The sequence below is a fragment of the Monodon monoceros genome, unplaced genomic scaffold (genome assembly GCF_005190385.1).
Source record: "Monodon monoceros isolate NGI ecotype Baffin Bay Population unplaced genomic scaffold, NGI_Narwhal_1 Super_Scaffold_22, whole genome shotgun sequence".
Classification (NCBI taxonomy): Eukaryota; Metazoa; Chordata; class Mammalia; order Artiodactyla; family Monodontidae; genus Monodon; species Monodon monoceros.
The window spans coordinates 113,088,446-113,103,420 of record NW_021703779.1 but is presented as its reverse complement, the minus strand read 5'-3'; the positions used below and the strand labels follow the sequence as shown (position 1 = coordinate 113,103,420).

The window sequence follows — 14,975 nt, the reverse complement described above, 5'->3', positions numbered from 1 at the left end:
TATGAGAACTATTTCACTCTTTTATTTATAAAGAAGTCATTATGGATCAGTCTTGTGCTAGGAGGCACTGAGGATACAATGCTGAATAAAAGAGAGTTTAGATTCCTTTTTATGAAACATGACATGTGCCCCTCCCAAATTTTGTTGATGATAGATTCCTATCACTGGGTGCCTCATCATTTTGTATTCTTTTATCACCTCTAGGGTCAAGCTCTAGCTGCTGGCTTTCTTCAGACTGGAGACACTGGACACGATTCCCTTCTCCTGTGGAGTTTCTGGTGTCTAAGAAGGCTTGACCGCCTGCTAAAATTTCTCCTGCATATGCTACAAGTATAAGGCTGCTCACCTGTGTGGGTTCTCTGGTGTTTAATAAGGTGGGAGTTCTGAATGAATCTTTTCCCACATTCATAACATTTAAAGGGTTTTTCTCCTGTGTGAATTCTTAGGTGGGTGTGTAGATTTGTGTTATGACTGAAGCTTTTCCCACACCATGAGCATCTATATGGTTTTATTCCTTGGTGTGCCAGTAAGTGCTTATTAAGATCTGAACTCCACCTAAACCTCTTATCACATTGTTGACATTTATAGGGTTTCTCTTCAGTGTGAATTCTCTGGTGCTTAATTAGGTCAGAGCTAACCCTGAAGCTTTTCCCACATTCCTGACATTTAAAAGGTTTCTCTCCTGCATGGCCTTTCCCATGAAGATCCATACGTTTTGGAAGCTCTTGTCTGCAAGTTGTAAGTTTCTTTCTTTTCTTCCCTGGAAAAGCTCGATGCCGTTTCCGTACCCTGTGTGTACCACCATGATTTTCTTTGCCCGTTGTTTTCTGGACAACTTTCATTCTGGCCTTTCTTAATACTTTGCATCCTGATGCTTGTATTTCTAATGTAGAAAGAGACATAGGTTGGTCATTTCCAGTGTCATTTTTGAGCTTTAACCCTGTTGAAATAAACAGAAGAATCAGACATCTGATCCCAGAACAAGAAAACTACAGGAATGAAAAGAAAAATCAACGATGACAGCTTTTAAAAAATACAAGAACAAGTGATTTCTGGTCCAATCTGGACAAAATGGCATAGACCCATTTTTCCCTGATCCTCCTTGCTAGGCACAACAACAAACCCATTCAAGAATGCAAGACACAATGAACAGAGAATTCTAAAAAGTGGTAAAAAGAAGGCAAAATGGTTTGGGACCCCAGAACTACAAGAGTAACACAGCAGGTGTCTTACATCCCCACACCCAAAAAAGGCGGCAAACCAGATCTAGTGTTTTCCAAACCGCAACCTAGCAACAGAAGGCTATCTGGATAGGCTTATTCCTTCCCAAATCTGAATGGGAAACCTTCTGACAACACTAGAACTCCAGTGAGGAGACACCAAATTAGGCATGCAGAACTAGCAAGAGGGACCTAGCCACAAGTGGCCGGGCCCAGGAAGCCTCTTCATCCCTACAGGTCAGAGATTCCCACTGAGAGACACTCTGGCCTAGGTAAATATCTTCCTCACCATCAGGCAGCACAAGCGGGGATGCAAGGGAACCCTAGCAGTACCATATAAACCAAGGAGACCACAATAACACTATAAAGGCTCTGAAAACTAAACTGTCACTAGACACATACTCCACAAAAGTAGGAAAGAACCTGTGTGCTAAATTAAAACAGAGTGACTGCCCATTAAAATAAAATATTTAAATAGGACCCAGACTCTCCTAACATAATAGACAAAATGATCAGGATGCAATAAAGAAAATAACACATCACACCTAGAACCAAAAAAAAAAAATCACAGCTTGAGTGAGAAAAGGCAATCTGACAAAAATGGAATCAGACTGGAAGTCAAAACCAGAAAGACAACAGAAAAATCTAAAAATATATGGAAATGAAACAGTATACTTCTAAATAATCCATGATTCAAACAGAAAGTCTCAAGGGTAATTTAAAAATACATAGTTAAATGAAAATATATCAAAGTATGTGGAATGCAGCTAAGGGAATGCTCAGAGGAAAATGTATAGCCCTAAATGCTTACAATAAAAAAGAGGAAAGGTCTCAAATAATCTAAGTTCCTAACTCAAGAAACTAGAAAAAAAGCAAAATAAAATTTTAAAAAGTTGAAGAAAGGAATAATAAAGATCACAAAAGAAATCACAATCAAACAAAAAGCTTATTCTTAAAGAAAATAAAATTGATAAACCTATATCAACACTGACAAAAATAATAGGAGAGAAGATATAAACCATCAGTGTCAAGAAGGAAATTGGGTATATCTCTACACATTCTGAAGCAATTAAAAAGATAATAAGGGGGCTTCCCTGGTGGCGCAGTGGTTGAGAGCCCGCCTGCCGATGCAGGGGACGCGGGTTCGTGCCCCGGTCCAGGAAGATCCCACATGCCGCGGAGCGGCTGGGCCCGTGAGCCATGGCCGCTGAGCCTGCTCGTCCAGAGCCTGTGCTCCGCAGCGGGAGAGGCCAAAACAGAGAGAGAGGCCCGGGAACCAAAAAAAAAAAAAAAAAAAAAAAAAAAAAGATAATAAGGGAATACTATAGACAACTTATGTTCATGGATTTTAAAAGTTAGGAAAAATGGGCCAATTTCTCAAAATCCACAAACTACCATAATTCAACCAATATGAAATAGATAATCTGAATAGCACTCTGACCATTAGAGAAACTGAATTCATAATTTAAAAGCTGCTAAAAAAGACATCTCCAGGTTCATATAGTGTTACTGGAGAATTCTACCAAATATTTATAGAATTAACACCACTTTTATATAATCTCTTCCAGAAAAGACAAGAGGAAGAAATACTACCCAAGTCATTTTATAAGGCCAGTAATTACCCTGATAGCAAAATCATACAAAGACAGTACTAAAAAAGAAAACTACAGACTAACATCTCCCATGAACTTAAATACAACAATGCTCAACAAAATACTGGCAAACTGAATGTAACAATAATTAAGAATTATATACCATGGTCAAGTAGGATTTACTGCAGGTATGCAAAGCTGGTTCAACATTTGAAATCAATCAACATAACCCACCATATCAACGAGCTTTGAAAGAGCATAATCCCATTAACTGACACAGAAAAGTATTTGACAACCCCCACATCCATTCACGATAAAAAAACACTCAGAAAATAAGGAATTATATCGACCTGATAAGAGTATCAACAAAAAAACCTGTACTAACATCACAGGTAATAGTGAAAGACTTAAAAAACTTCTTAGAACTAATAAGTGAATTCAGTAGGGTCACAGGATAAGAGAACAAAACAAAATTAGTGGCACACCTATACAAAAACAATAAACATGCAGAAACCAAATTTAAAATAATACCATTTACAATTGCTCCAATGAAAATTAGCTTCTACATACACGTAACAAACATGCAAAAGATCTGTACACTGAAAATTACAAAAAGCTGATCAAAGAAGTCAAAGAAGACCCGAATAAATAGACATACTGTGTTCACTGATTAGAAAGATCAACATAGTAAAGATATCACTCCCCCTCAAATTAACATATAGGTTTAATGTAATTTCTAGCAAAATTCCAACAAAGTTTATTGTAGACATAGATAAGCTTATTCTACAATTTACATGGAAAGGAACAGGCCCTAGAATAGCTAAAATAAAATTTTATCTTGACAAAAGAATAAAGTGGGAAGAATCACTCTACCTGATAGATATTAAGGCTTCCTAAATTGTATAGCTACAGTAATCAAGACAGTGCAATACTGGCAGAAGGATAGACACATAGCTCGATGGAACAAAATAGATGTACACAAATATGCCCAACTGATCTTTGACAAAAGTGCAAAAGCATTTCAGTGGAGGAAGGCCAGTCTCTTCAACAAACGAGGCTGAAGCAATTGGACCTCCATAGGCAAAAAAAATGAACTTCAACCTAAACTTCATACCTTATATAATAATCAACTCAATAAGAATCGTGGACTTAAATGTAAAATTATAAAACTTTTAGGAAAAACATAGAAAATTTTAGGGATCTATAGCTAGTCAGACTGCTAGCCTTGATAACAAAAATACAATCTGTAAAAGGAAAAAATAAAAAATTGGTTATCACAATTCAAAACTTTTACTCTGTGGAAGCCCATGGGAAGAGGATAAAAAGAAAAATACACAGCCTTGGGGAAACTCCTTGCAAACCACATATCCATGAAAGCACTAGAATCTAGAATCTATAAAGAACTCTCAAAACTCAACAGTTAAAAAACAACTTAATTAAAATATGGGCAAAAGCCATTTCACTGAACGTAGAGATAGCAAATAAGCACATGAAAAGCTACAAAACATCATTAGCTATTAGGGAAATGCAAATCCAAACCACAATGAGATAACACTACATACTTAGCAGAAAGGCAAAAAAGTATTTTTTAAAAATGGTGATACTACTAAGCAACGGCAAGAATGTAGAAAAACTGGATCACATCCATTGCTGGCTGAGAATGTAAAATGGTACAGCAACTTTGAAAAACAGTTTGGCATTAAACACGTAATTACCATATGAACCAGCAATTGCACCCTTAAAGGCATTTATCCCAGAGAAACCAAAACTTATCTCTACACAAAATCCTGTACGTGAATGTTCACGGCAGCTTTATTCGCAATAGCCAAAAACTGAAGACAGCAAAAATACCTTTCGATGGGTGAATGGTTAAACAAATTGTGGTATATCAATATCATGGAATGCTTCTCAGCAGTTCATCTGAACTACCGATACACGCAATAGCTAAGATGAATTTCCAGGGACTTATTCTGAATGAGAAAAGTTAATCCCCCAAAGCTACATACTGCATGACTCTATTCGTATAACATTTTTGAAATGGCAAAATTAAAAAACTGTAGAACAGATCAGTGGTTGGCATAGGTTGGTGATGGGGTGGGATGTGGGAGGGAAGTGTGTGTGGTTATAAAAGGGCAACAGGAGGGCTCCTTGTGGTTATGTAACTGTCCAGTATCTTGATTGTGGGGGTGAATACACAAACCTCAACATGTGATAAAACTTTATAGATCTAAACACACACACATACAAGGGAAAACGGAAACATGAATAAGGTCAGTGGACTATATCAGTATTAATATCCTGGTTGTGATATTATATACTTTTGCAAAAGTTATCGAGGGAAAATGGGTAAAGTGTACATGGGTTCTCTTTGTATTACATTTTAAATATGCATATGAATCTACAATTAACTCAATTAAAAGTTTAATTAAAAAAATACAGGAACAGAACCTTAAAAATGTTAAGCTCCTATAAAGGTTCCTATCAAGGAATCTTCTCCTCTTCCTATGTATACACTTACCTCAAGGAGACTCTCTAAGACTGTCCTTGAACTCTTGGGGACCTCGGGTCTATGGTTCTTGCCCTTGTGCTAAACAGATCGCTTTAAGTTTAGGGTGCAATGATAATGTTCTGAGAATAAAACTTTGAGGTCATGGACTGCCATCTTAATTCCAGACTATTTTCAGGAAAAGTGAATGACTCTTTTATACTTTTATTTACTCCCAACATTTAAACGGGCAGAATCTTAGATTCCACATCTTCTTTATACTCTGCTGTGGTTGTAGGTGGATATGCAATGAGGAAGCGAAGAACTAAACCTATAAGGAGGACAGATGGAAACGACGTGGAGGGGGCGGGGAGTCCAGTGGTATTCCAGCAGACCTGCTTAGAGATGAGGTGGCTTAGACCAGATGGTGAGAGCAGAAGAGGTTGAGACATGGTTGTATTCAGCACCTTTTGTTAAAAACTTTTTTATCTTATACTGGAGTATAGTTGATTAACGGTGTTGCAGGACCTATTTTGAAGACAGAGCTCAGGGCACTTGCTGACGGATCGGCTGGGGGGTGTAACAAAAAGACCAGAAAGAAGGATAACTGAGAGGTTTTGGGCCTGAGCAACTGGGTAAGTCGTGGTGCCTGCTACTGACATGGAAAAGATATGGGAAGAGTGGGTTTGCAGGGTGGGGCAGGAGTATGAGAGATCAAGAACTCTACCTAGAATAAAGAAGTGAGATGTGTATTCGTAAAAAGCTCTCCGGGTGGTCTGGATATGCCTTTCCTTTTCCCCACACCATCAAGCTGAGAACCAACCCGCCACTGGAACACTGGGACTTTCTCACAGGAGTTCATTTTTCATGAACTGAGGATGGGACAGATTACACAAGTTCTACACAAAGGAAAGGAAGAATCTTTACCTAGAGAGATGACAGTCTCATAGTTCTCCTGCATTACATTATTGTAGAGGATCTTCTGAGCAGGGTCCAGTAATTGCCATTCTTCCTCGGTAAAAAACAAGGCCACATCTTCAAATGTCAACAGACTCTAAAGAAGAGAATAAGTTGTAGTTCAGTACTTGCCACGACAAAAGCCATCCTATCACTCATCTCCGAATGACACGGGAGGCCAGTCACTGAAGACCTTAAGAGTATAATATTTAAGGGAAAAGAAGTGAGATGGCAGAAAAGGAAGGCACCAAAGAGATCAGTACACAGCTTGGGAGGTGCCCAATTCCCACAGGGCCAAGCCTCGTTGCCTAGCGAACACCTGGGGCTAACGCACCTCAGAGCACCTGCCAGGTACGGTGGGTCATGGGTAGCAGAGAAAAGCAGGCAAGGCCACGTTCAGGCTGCCTGGAAAAGCTGGAAAGTACAGCTCACCTGGGACTCAGGCAGGATGAGCTCAGATGCCATCTTCCAGCTTGGGGTGCTTTCCTGCTCAGAAAAGGCTAGAATCTGTTGAGCAGGCACAGCTGTGGGGGGAAAAGAGCCAGAAAAACTTTCTCTTTTCTATTTATGAATACCCTGAGGCAATTTCTACAATATAGGACTCCTTCGGTAAAGATGGCTCATCTTCGCGCACGTGTGTGTGCGTGCGTGTGTGATGTGCTGTGCCAGAAGTGGCCTTCTCCTTGCAAACAAGAACCAAATATCCACCACTCCGCAGAATTGGTTCCCAGTTGACTCTTTCCACAGATTTCATGAAATAAAAGGAAATCCATTATGTTTTCCTCTCATAAAATAAATTGTTCGGTGAGCTGGGCAAGAATTAGAGGTGTTTGAAAATGAAAGCCTCAGGTCCTCCAGTGTACGGTAGGAAATGTGGGAGATTTATTACTTTTTTCCTGGTGTACAATTATCTTCCCATTCTGCCAATGACAGCCCATTTCTGATCCCAATTTCTCCTTTAACTTGTAAGGGTGAGATGACCCCGCCTGTCCCTGCTGTATCTTCCTCTCTCCTCTCAGATTTCTAAGGAGCAAGGTCCACATTGTAAATACCAGGGTTCTGTGGTTGCGATGTTTCTGTACCACAGAATGACCCTCACCTTCACCCACCACTGGCCTACTATACTCCCACCAGAGAGACATCCTAAGTGCCAGCAGGGCTGGGCAGCTGGAAAATTCCCGTGACATTCTAGCTGAACCAATTACTATCACAGCTCCCAGGAGAAGAGAATTATTATGAAGCTCCTCACCTCTTCCATATAAAGGCTGGGTTTCTTTCTGAGTATTCCAGCCCAGCTGTTCTTGCAGTACCCGGTATGTATTCCAACATTCTTTCTGGAACACACCCATTGGTTGGGGCTCTGCTGGCTTCCACTTAAAGCCTGGGGCCACTGCTGTTCCTCCCAAGAGCAATGCCTCCTTTCCCAGCTCATGGGCTGTGACCTAGAAATAATCCCCATCCTCATTAGCAAAGAACTTTTGGTCTTGGGGTGGTGGTGGAGGAACAAACAAGACTAGAGCCCAGGTTTGGGGAGCATGTAACGTTAAAGGAAGTCATTTTTTAATTAATTTATTTATTTTTGCTGTGTTGGGTCTTTGTTTCTGTGCGAGGGCTTTCTCTAGTTGTGGCAAGCGGGGGCCACTCTTCATCGCGGTGCGCGGGCCTCTCACCATCGCGGCCTCTCTTGTTGCGGAGCACAGGCTCCAGACGCGCAGGCTCAGTAGTTGTGGCTCACGGGCCTAGTCGCTCTGCGGCATGTGGGATCCTCCCAGACCAGGGCTCGACCCATGTCCCCTGCATTAGCAGGCAGATTCTCAACCACTGCGCCACCAGGGAAGCCCAGGAAGTCATTTTTTAAAAGAGATACTGCACCATGGCTTCCTCACAAGGAACTATACACGTGATCTGGGAAGATTAGGATAAAATGAGAGAAGCTGTGACTGCTGCTGGCCTCCACCCCTCAACAGATGGTCACAGCTCAGGCCACGAGCAGGGTGGGGTAGGATGCCTGTCCTTTCGCTGCCTCCACTCTCTTGCTTTCTAGACTTGGATCCTTGACCTAGTGGATTTGTATCTTCTAGTTTTCTCTAAAACAATAAGGATGCAAAGAAAAAAGGTTTTCCTGTCAGTCAGATTTTCCAATCCTCCCATGTCCAGGGAACGATTTCATGGAGAAAGGGGATGCAGTGGAGGGAAAAAATGAGGGAAGAGTTGGGACTCTAACTTTCCTCCATATGCTTCAGTTGTAATAAGACACCTGTGTTCCTCAAGGTGGACTCTCGAGGAAAGGAAGTGTGCTGCCATCTCCCAAGGACAGACCTTGGTTCCCCACTCACCAGCAAGGCCAAGGCCGAGCACTAAGGGAGGCCACAGGGCTCTTTCCCCCTGGCCCTGAGATGTGTGTTCCCACCACAGAGGGCACCACCCCTCAGCACTTTCTATTTTTCTGTTGGCACTTTTCTTCTTTCCATATCCCTGTTTCCCTTTTTTCTTTCTATCTCTTCCTTTGCAGTCTCCCCAGAGATGTTTGATTTATACTTCGGTTGCTACCCTCTCTTGCCTTTGACCTCTAACTGCTGTCCATGCTTTCAGGTTTTTTTCTCCTTCCCCAAGTCTTTCTTGCCTTTTATTTCTCTGTTGCTAAGTCCTGTCTCCTCGGCCATGCTAGACCAGGCCCATCACCCTCAATTCACCCTGGCCCTGAAGAGGGCGAAATGCATTTCTTTTCTCGAAGGCCAGGAAAGACTCCCAGGAACTCCGAAACCTGGAGGCTGACTGTCGCTGCCAGTCTGTGATTTCAGATCGCACTTAGCTGTTCTAAAGCAACAACAGAAGAGTGACCTAATTCATCCCATTATCCAATTAGCAGCCCCCGCCCCGGACCTTTACCCTATTTCAGTGTACACGTAAGGAATCTTTCTGCTCACCTCATTACTTATTCCACCATGTTCTTTCTGAAAACGGTCTACCAGGGCCACAGCCTCTCTGATGCTCTGTGGATGATACTTCTGCACCCAGTTCTGGATATCCCTGGGCAGAATGGTCAGGAACTGCTCTAGCACCAGCAATTCCAAGATCTGCTCTTTTGAGTGGATCTCTGGCCTCAGCCACTGATGGCATAATTCCTGCAGTTGGCTGACAGCCTCAAGCGGTCCAGGTGCTTCATGATAATAGAAGCTCCGGAAGTGCTGGCGAGCGCTCTCAGGACCAAGACTGTCCATCTGTGGGCTGGATTTCTTACTCTGACTGGAGCTCTCTTTCACAGACCCCTTAGTCTCCCACAAAGCCTCCACGTGTGGGTACAAGCATGCATTCACCTTCAGATGTCTCATCATCATTTGCTCTAGGAATAGTTTTACTCCTATGTGTGACATCCTCCTGGTGCCACCTTTGACAACTGAGGCCTTGTCAGGCTTGGTACAAAACCAATGAGTGGATCTTCTCCCCAAGGTCACTGAGGGAGGGCAGAAAAAAAAAGTACACGTCAAGAAGAAAGCCACATGACACATATTTACTTGCTATTTATAGTTATCAGAGAAGAAAGAACAGAAAAGTTCCTGTCCTGCCTCGTCTTTAAAATCAACTGCCATTCAGGATGACTCAAGACTACTTCTGGACATGTTTTTCCCCTTTCCTTTGTTACCCAACTCTGAAACAAAGCACAGCTCAGGGAAGACAAAAGTCAGTTGATCACTTTTTATTTTTTAAGGTTGATGGGTGAAAAAACTGGCACCCATTCACTAAAACGAGCTTTGATATTATCCAATACTTAATCTGTGTGCTTCCTGTCCCACCTTTACAAACGGGGCACATCTGACTTTCTCTAAATTGTAATAGATCACCCCAGTTTTTTGTCTTTAGTCAGGGTGAAAACAACTTCTCTGCCCCTTCATCCTATTATGGAGACTGATGCCTTTGCTTCATGGAACATTTGATATTCTCTTTTCCATCATATTAATATTGGAAAGGAAACTGAGGTGGCCAGATCAGAAAAGAAGTAATTAGAGAAAAAGTAACCTTATTTCTCTCAGCAAGTATCCCCCCACTAAGCAATCAGATGGCGTCAACATTGTTTTTTGGGGGGAAGACTTATAAAGGGCACTGAGCGGCTTTGTACCTGTGTCTGAAATTTTTTGCTTACTTTACTGTTAAAACTGACAGTTCGCTTTGTTTACAAGATACCCAAACGTCAAACTATAAAAAAGGAAAGGAGAAACGGTGACGATTAAGGTTCTTCAGAGACAGGAAGGGTCCTTGTAAACGTAAGCCTCCTCTTGACTTTACACTTCCTCAGGGTCATAGAGATCTTTAAGCAAGGCTGAGGACGGCCTTGAGAGTCTGATTTTCTCGGAGGTGATCCAGCAGAAACAACAACAAAGTTCTTTCAAGGATGCCACCGGTATTCAAAGAAATAATTTGGCTGGTTCCTTGATGCCTGTACAGGCTCAGGAGGTACAGGGACACGTCCTGTTTTTCTTTGTCAGCCAAAACTAATGTCTAGGAGGCTGAAATGACCCTTTCTCCAGGGATATGCTCATAAGCCAGCGGAAACGGGCAAGTTTCGCTGGGCTCATTGGTAGGCCTTACGTCCCATCCCCCATCTACACCTACATGTGGGGACCGACCGCGAGGGCGCCCGCGTGCACTCAGCACACCGGCAGCCTCCGAGCGTGCTTCAGCAGCAGCCCTGGGTTATATCTGCACACAGGGTACAAAGAGGTTGCTTCCAGAGATTAGATGTGGCTGTAGGAGACTGAGTGCCGGCCTCGCTGAGAACAGGTCCCGCCGGCTCTCAGGCCGACCCGCCGCCCGGCAGCGACGCCACCGCGAAAAGGAAAAGGCTGCGCGCCCGCACCCCAGCTCGCCACCACGCAGCTGATGCGTGCGGCCGGCATCTCTCGGGGGCCCTCCTGACCAAACCCAGAAGAAAAATCAAATTACCTCCACCCAGCTCCGGCTTCCGTGGACGCCACTTCCCTCTTTCTGGGCTCGGCTATGAAGTCGCCACGCCTCTCGCCCCCGCGGGGAGGAAGGAAGGTCCGGGTTCCCGCGCTCCCGGGGGCGATGTCGGGAAAGCGCGAGGCCCCGCGAGCGGCGCGCCAAGACGCCGGGGTCCGGGAGCGCGGGGCCTTGGCAGCTCAGTCCCCAGCCCAATCCCACTAGCGGCCCGAGAACATTCCGCAACCCGCCATTTTGGGGTCGCGGGCTGTGGACTGGCCCCAACCGGAAAAGGAAGAATGCGTTTCCGGTGGCTCCGTGACAGCCACGCCCAACCTCGCCCTCCCTCAGTCTGGGGAGTCGCAGCCTAGCGAGTCCGGAGCGGCCTGCGGGTCCTTCCCATCCCGGGTTTAGCCCCAGATGCAAAAAAAAGAGTTCTGGTCACCGCGTCTCGGGCCCGCGGGAGGCCTAGCTATGCCACAAAGGCGTCTCGTCTCTTGGGAACGACGCAGCCTGCTGACGCGCGACGCCGTGATCTCGGACCCCCGACTTGCGGGGTGGCGTCCAGATTACTCCTGCGTCGCGTTCTGGCAGTCGGTGTCCCTTTCTACCGGGAAGTTCGCCTGGTTAGGGCCACCAACCCCGAAAATCATCCCTAGGCTCGTCCCGGGACTCCTTAAGTTAAGAGGCCTTTGGTCCTCCTGGTCAGACCCCTCGCTAGATCAGGAATAACAGTCCCTTATATTTTTAAAACCCTTGTCTGGTTCGCTGGCACTTCCTTCCCAGCTATTATTATTTTATTCTTGTTAGGTAGGTTTTAACCGTATGGTGTGGGTTCCACTTATATTTCTCCTTGACATATAAAAAAATTGAGATGTAGGACGCGACGTCCGCAGGGTCACTTGGATTACCGGTGGCAGATTTTAGACCAATTTTGGTCTCCTGTTGGCATACCCCGTGTTTCTGCTACTACATTATGCTTCCCTGAAGGAGAGGAACCTTGTTTCGTCTTATATCTTCTGTAATGCTTAGCATAGTCCTCTGGAGAAGGCCTCTTTCTAAGAACCCGAATATCTCGGGTTGTCAGTGCCATTTGGACAGAAGTTATCCATATGAATCAAAGAGGAGAAACTGTATGTAGCTCAATTGTACAGTGGGGATGAAATTGACGTCTTTTGTAAGTCAGTGTGAGAAACCACTCAGGCTAGGGAACCAGAGCTCTGCATGCCTGGGAGGAAAATAAACAAGGATCACCTGTCCACCTTTTTACATGCAAATGAAGATTACTCTCAGAAGATAAGGTCAATCCATATTTGCAAAGTAAAGCTGCCCAGAAGTGTGCGAGAGGACACTGCGTTGTCTGTGATTGTAAACCTAGTAAAGATGTTTGCTTCACCAGAGAATCATTTTCAGAATGATTCCTTCAAAGCTCTGTTCCTGAGGTCAGGCATTGTCAACCGAATGTTTTAGGACAATGAAGGGGAAGTCAGAGCACTGTTGCTTCTGGACAATTCCCAGGCTTACCTTTCAGCTGAGTCACTAACCAATGAGGACGGTGGGATAAAGGCATTTTCTTTTTCTTTTCTTTTTCCTTTTTATTTGAAATAGTAAGGTTTTTAAACCGTGTGGAGTTTAATATTAATCTGCCAGTTATCCCTTGTAATTGTCTTCAATAGAAATTATCTATAGATTATATAGTTAGCCATTTAGAACGAATATGGACATAAATATAACGATCTCTTCAATTTTTCTTATAGCCTACTATGGCTTTTACGCTTCAAAGAAAAGAGAAAATTCTTGAAAAGGACTAGAGGTTCCAGGAAGACAAGTTGTAATTCACTTAAAACAAATTTCATCACATATTAATATGGTTAGTGGTAAAAGCATGCACTGAGTCATGTTTTCTTTTATAAAACTCTACAAAATTAAAGGTTTATAATTTAAACCCATAACACCCAGATCCCATCCACAGTAATGTCTTGGCTAATATGTTTGAAACACAAAATAAAGAAGAGAAACTATGTAAAATCTAAAGGGCATTTTCTTTCCCCTAAACACTTCAACCTCGATTCACCCAAGGAATCAAGATGTGATCCTGGGCAGCAAACAACTTTATAGGTGGAAGCAACTTGAAGAAGATCTCCAATTTTTGAATAAGGTCATATGAGCAGGACAAAGAAGGAGAAGGAATTTCTAAAATTAAAACCTACAACACAAAAATGTTGTAATTTCTAACTGGGCCAAGAGTTGGGATAGAGGAATTTGTTTAGCAACTGCATAGGAAACCTTTACAGAAAGGAATCTGAAGATGTTCTGGAAGGCTTAGCAGAGGGCAATTGTAGATAAATTCTTGAGAAATACAGAGAATTGGAAACCAACTTGGAAGAGAAAGGATGTGGTTAAATGAGAATGAGAAAGAAAAGGATTGCCTCCAAAAACCAAAGTTGTGATGACAAAGGGAGTCGTTTGGAAAAGAGGAAAGACGGGTGGAGAATAACAGCAGGCTGCTGAATTGAAATTATCTCTGCTGTAAGACAGAGTTTGGACTCCCTCCATGATTCTGTTGATGCTACAAAGGAATTTTAAAAGTTTTATTTCGTGCTGAAGGAGATGCAACAGGTAGTAATCAAAGAACAGTTCCAGTGCAGATTCCATTGTAAAAGTGGTAGCTTTTGAAACTGAGGCCTCATAATATTAAGGAGTTGTTAAACATGACTTTGACTTCTGGTTCTAGTAATCAGATTTTTAAAACAGCTTTATTGTGATATAACTCACAAATCATACAATTCACCCATTTGTAGAATGCCAAAAGTCAGTAGTTTTTAGTATATATGTAGAGTTGTACTACTATTATGGCAATCCATTATAAAATTTTCACATCACCCCCAAAACAAACACCAAACCCTTTAGCTGTAACTCCTCATTTCCTATAATTCCCCCCATCAACCCTAAGCAACCACTGATCTACTTTCTTCTCTATACATTTGCCTATTCAGGACATATCATATAAATGGAATCATACAATATGTGATCTTTTGTGTCTGGTTTCTTTTATTAAGCCTGATGTTTTCAAGCTTCATCTATGTTGTAGCATGTATCGGTACTTCATTTCTATTTTACTGCTGAATAATTTTCCATTGTATGGATAGACCACATTTTGTTTTGTATGGATATACATATTGAAGTGTTTAGGGGAAAAATATGGCTTTTATTTTTATTTATTGGCTGCGTTGGGTCTTCGTTGCTGCGTGCAGGGTTTCCTCTAGTTGCAGCGAGTGGGACTACTCTTTGTTGGGGTGTGTGGGCTTCTCATTGCGGTGGCTTCTCTTGTTGCGGAGCATGGGCTCTAGGCGCGCAGGCTTCAGTAGTTGTGGCACGCAGGCTCAGTAGCTGTGGCTCGCGGGCTCTAGAGCACGGGCTCTAGGTCGCAGGCTCAGTAGTTGTGGTGCTCGGGCTTAGTTGGTCCGCGGCAGGTGGGATCTTCCCGGACCAGGGCTCGAACCCATGTCTCTTGCATTGGCAGGTGGATTCTTAACCACTGCGCCACCAGGAAAGCCCAAAATATGCCTTTTAGATTTTACATAGTTTCTATTCTTAGTGTTTCAAAATGTATGGATTACATTTTTACCATTGTATGGATAAACGTATATTACCGTCGTATGGATAAACAAGATGGATCAGTTAATGGATATTAGGGTTGTTTGGCTATTATGACTAATGCTGCTATGAATATTCATGTACACATCTTTGTGTGGACATATGTTTTCATTTCTTTTGCATATA

The 14,975-nt window shown here is 42.9% G+C and overlaps 1 protein-coding gene across 4 annotated transcripts; it reads right to left on the bottom strand.

Annotated features, from left to right (window-relative positions):
* ZNF75D (zinc finger protein 75D) lies at positions 1 to 11,486 on the bottom strand. 4 transcript variants are annotated; one of them, XM_029241286.1, is made up of 6 exons: positions 11,196 to 11,452; positions 9,182 to 9,708; positions 7,504 to 7,696; positions 6,687 to 6,778; positions 6,225 to 6,351; positions 4 to 940 (listed from the first exon to the last, which is right to left on the bottom strand). In XM_029241286.1, exons 2-6 carry the CDS (start codon positions 9,626 to 9,628, stop codon positions 231 to 233), a joined length of 1,569 nt encoding a protein of 522 aa, XP_029097119.1. In that variant the 5' UTR covers positions 9,629 to 9,708; positions 11,196 to 11,452; the 3' UTR covers positions 4 to 230. The 4 variants fall into 4 exon arrangements, with proteins under 4 accessions (XP_029097118.1, XP_029097119.1, XP_029097115.1 ...); XM_029241282.1 differs by lacking the exons at positions 6,687 to 6,778; positions 7,504 to 7,696; XM_029241284.1 differs by lacking the exons at positions 6,687 to 6,778; positions 11,196 to 11,452 and having other exon boundaries at positions 9,182 to 9,297.
* Between the last annotated feature and the right edge of the window lie 3,489 nt (positions 11,487 to 14,975).

Excerpts from the sequence above, each read along its gene's own strand:
- ZNF75D (XM_029241286.1), bottom strand. The coding sequence starts at position 9,628 with ATGTCACACATAGGAGTAAAACTATTCCTAGAGCAAATGATGATGAGA. Across the intron at positions 7,697-9,181 it reads ATGGTGGAATAAGTAATGAG|GTCACAGCCCATGAGCTGGG; the intron begins GTGAGCAGAAAG and ends GATTATTTCTAG. Across the intron at positions 6,352-6,686 it reads TCATCCTGCCTGAGTCCCAG|AGTCTGTTGACATTTGAAGA; the intron begins GTGAGCTGTACT and ends TCTCTTCTTTAG.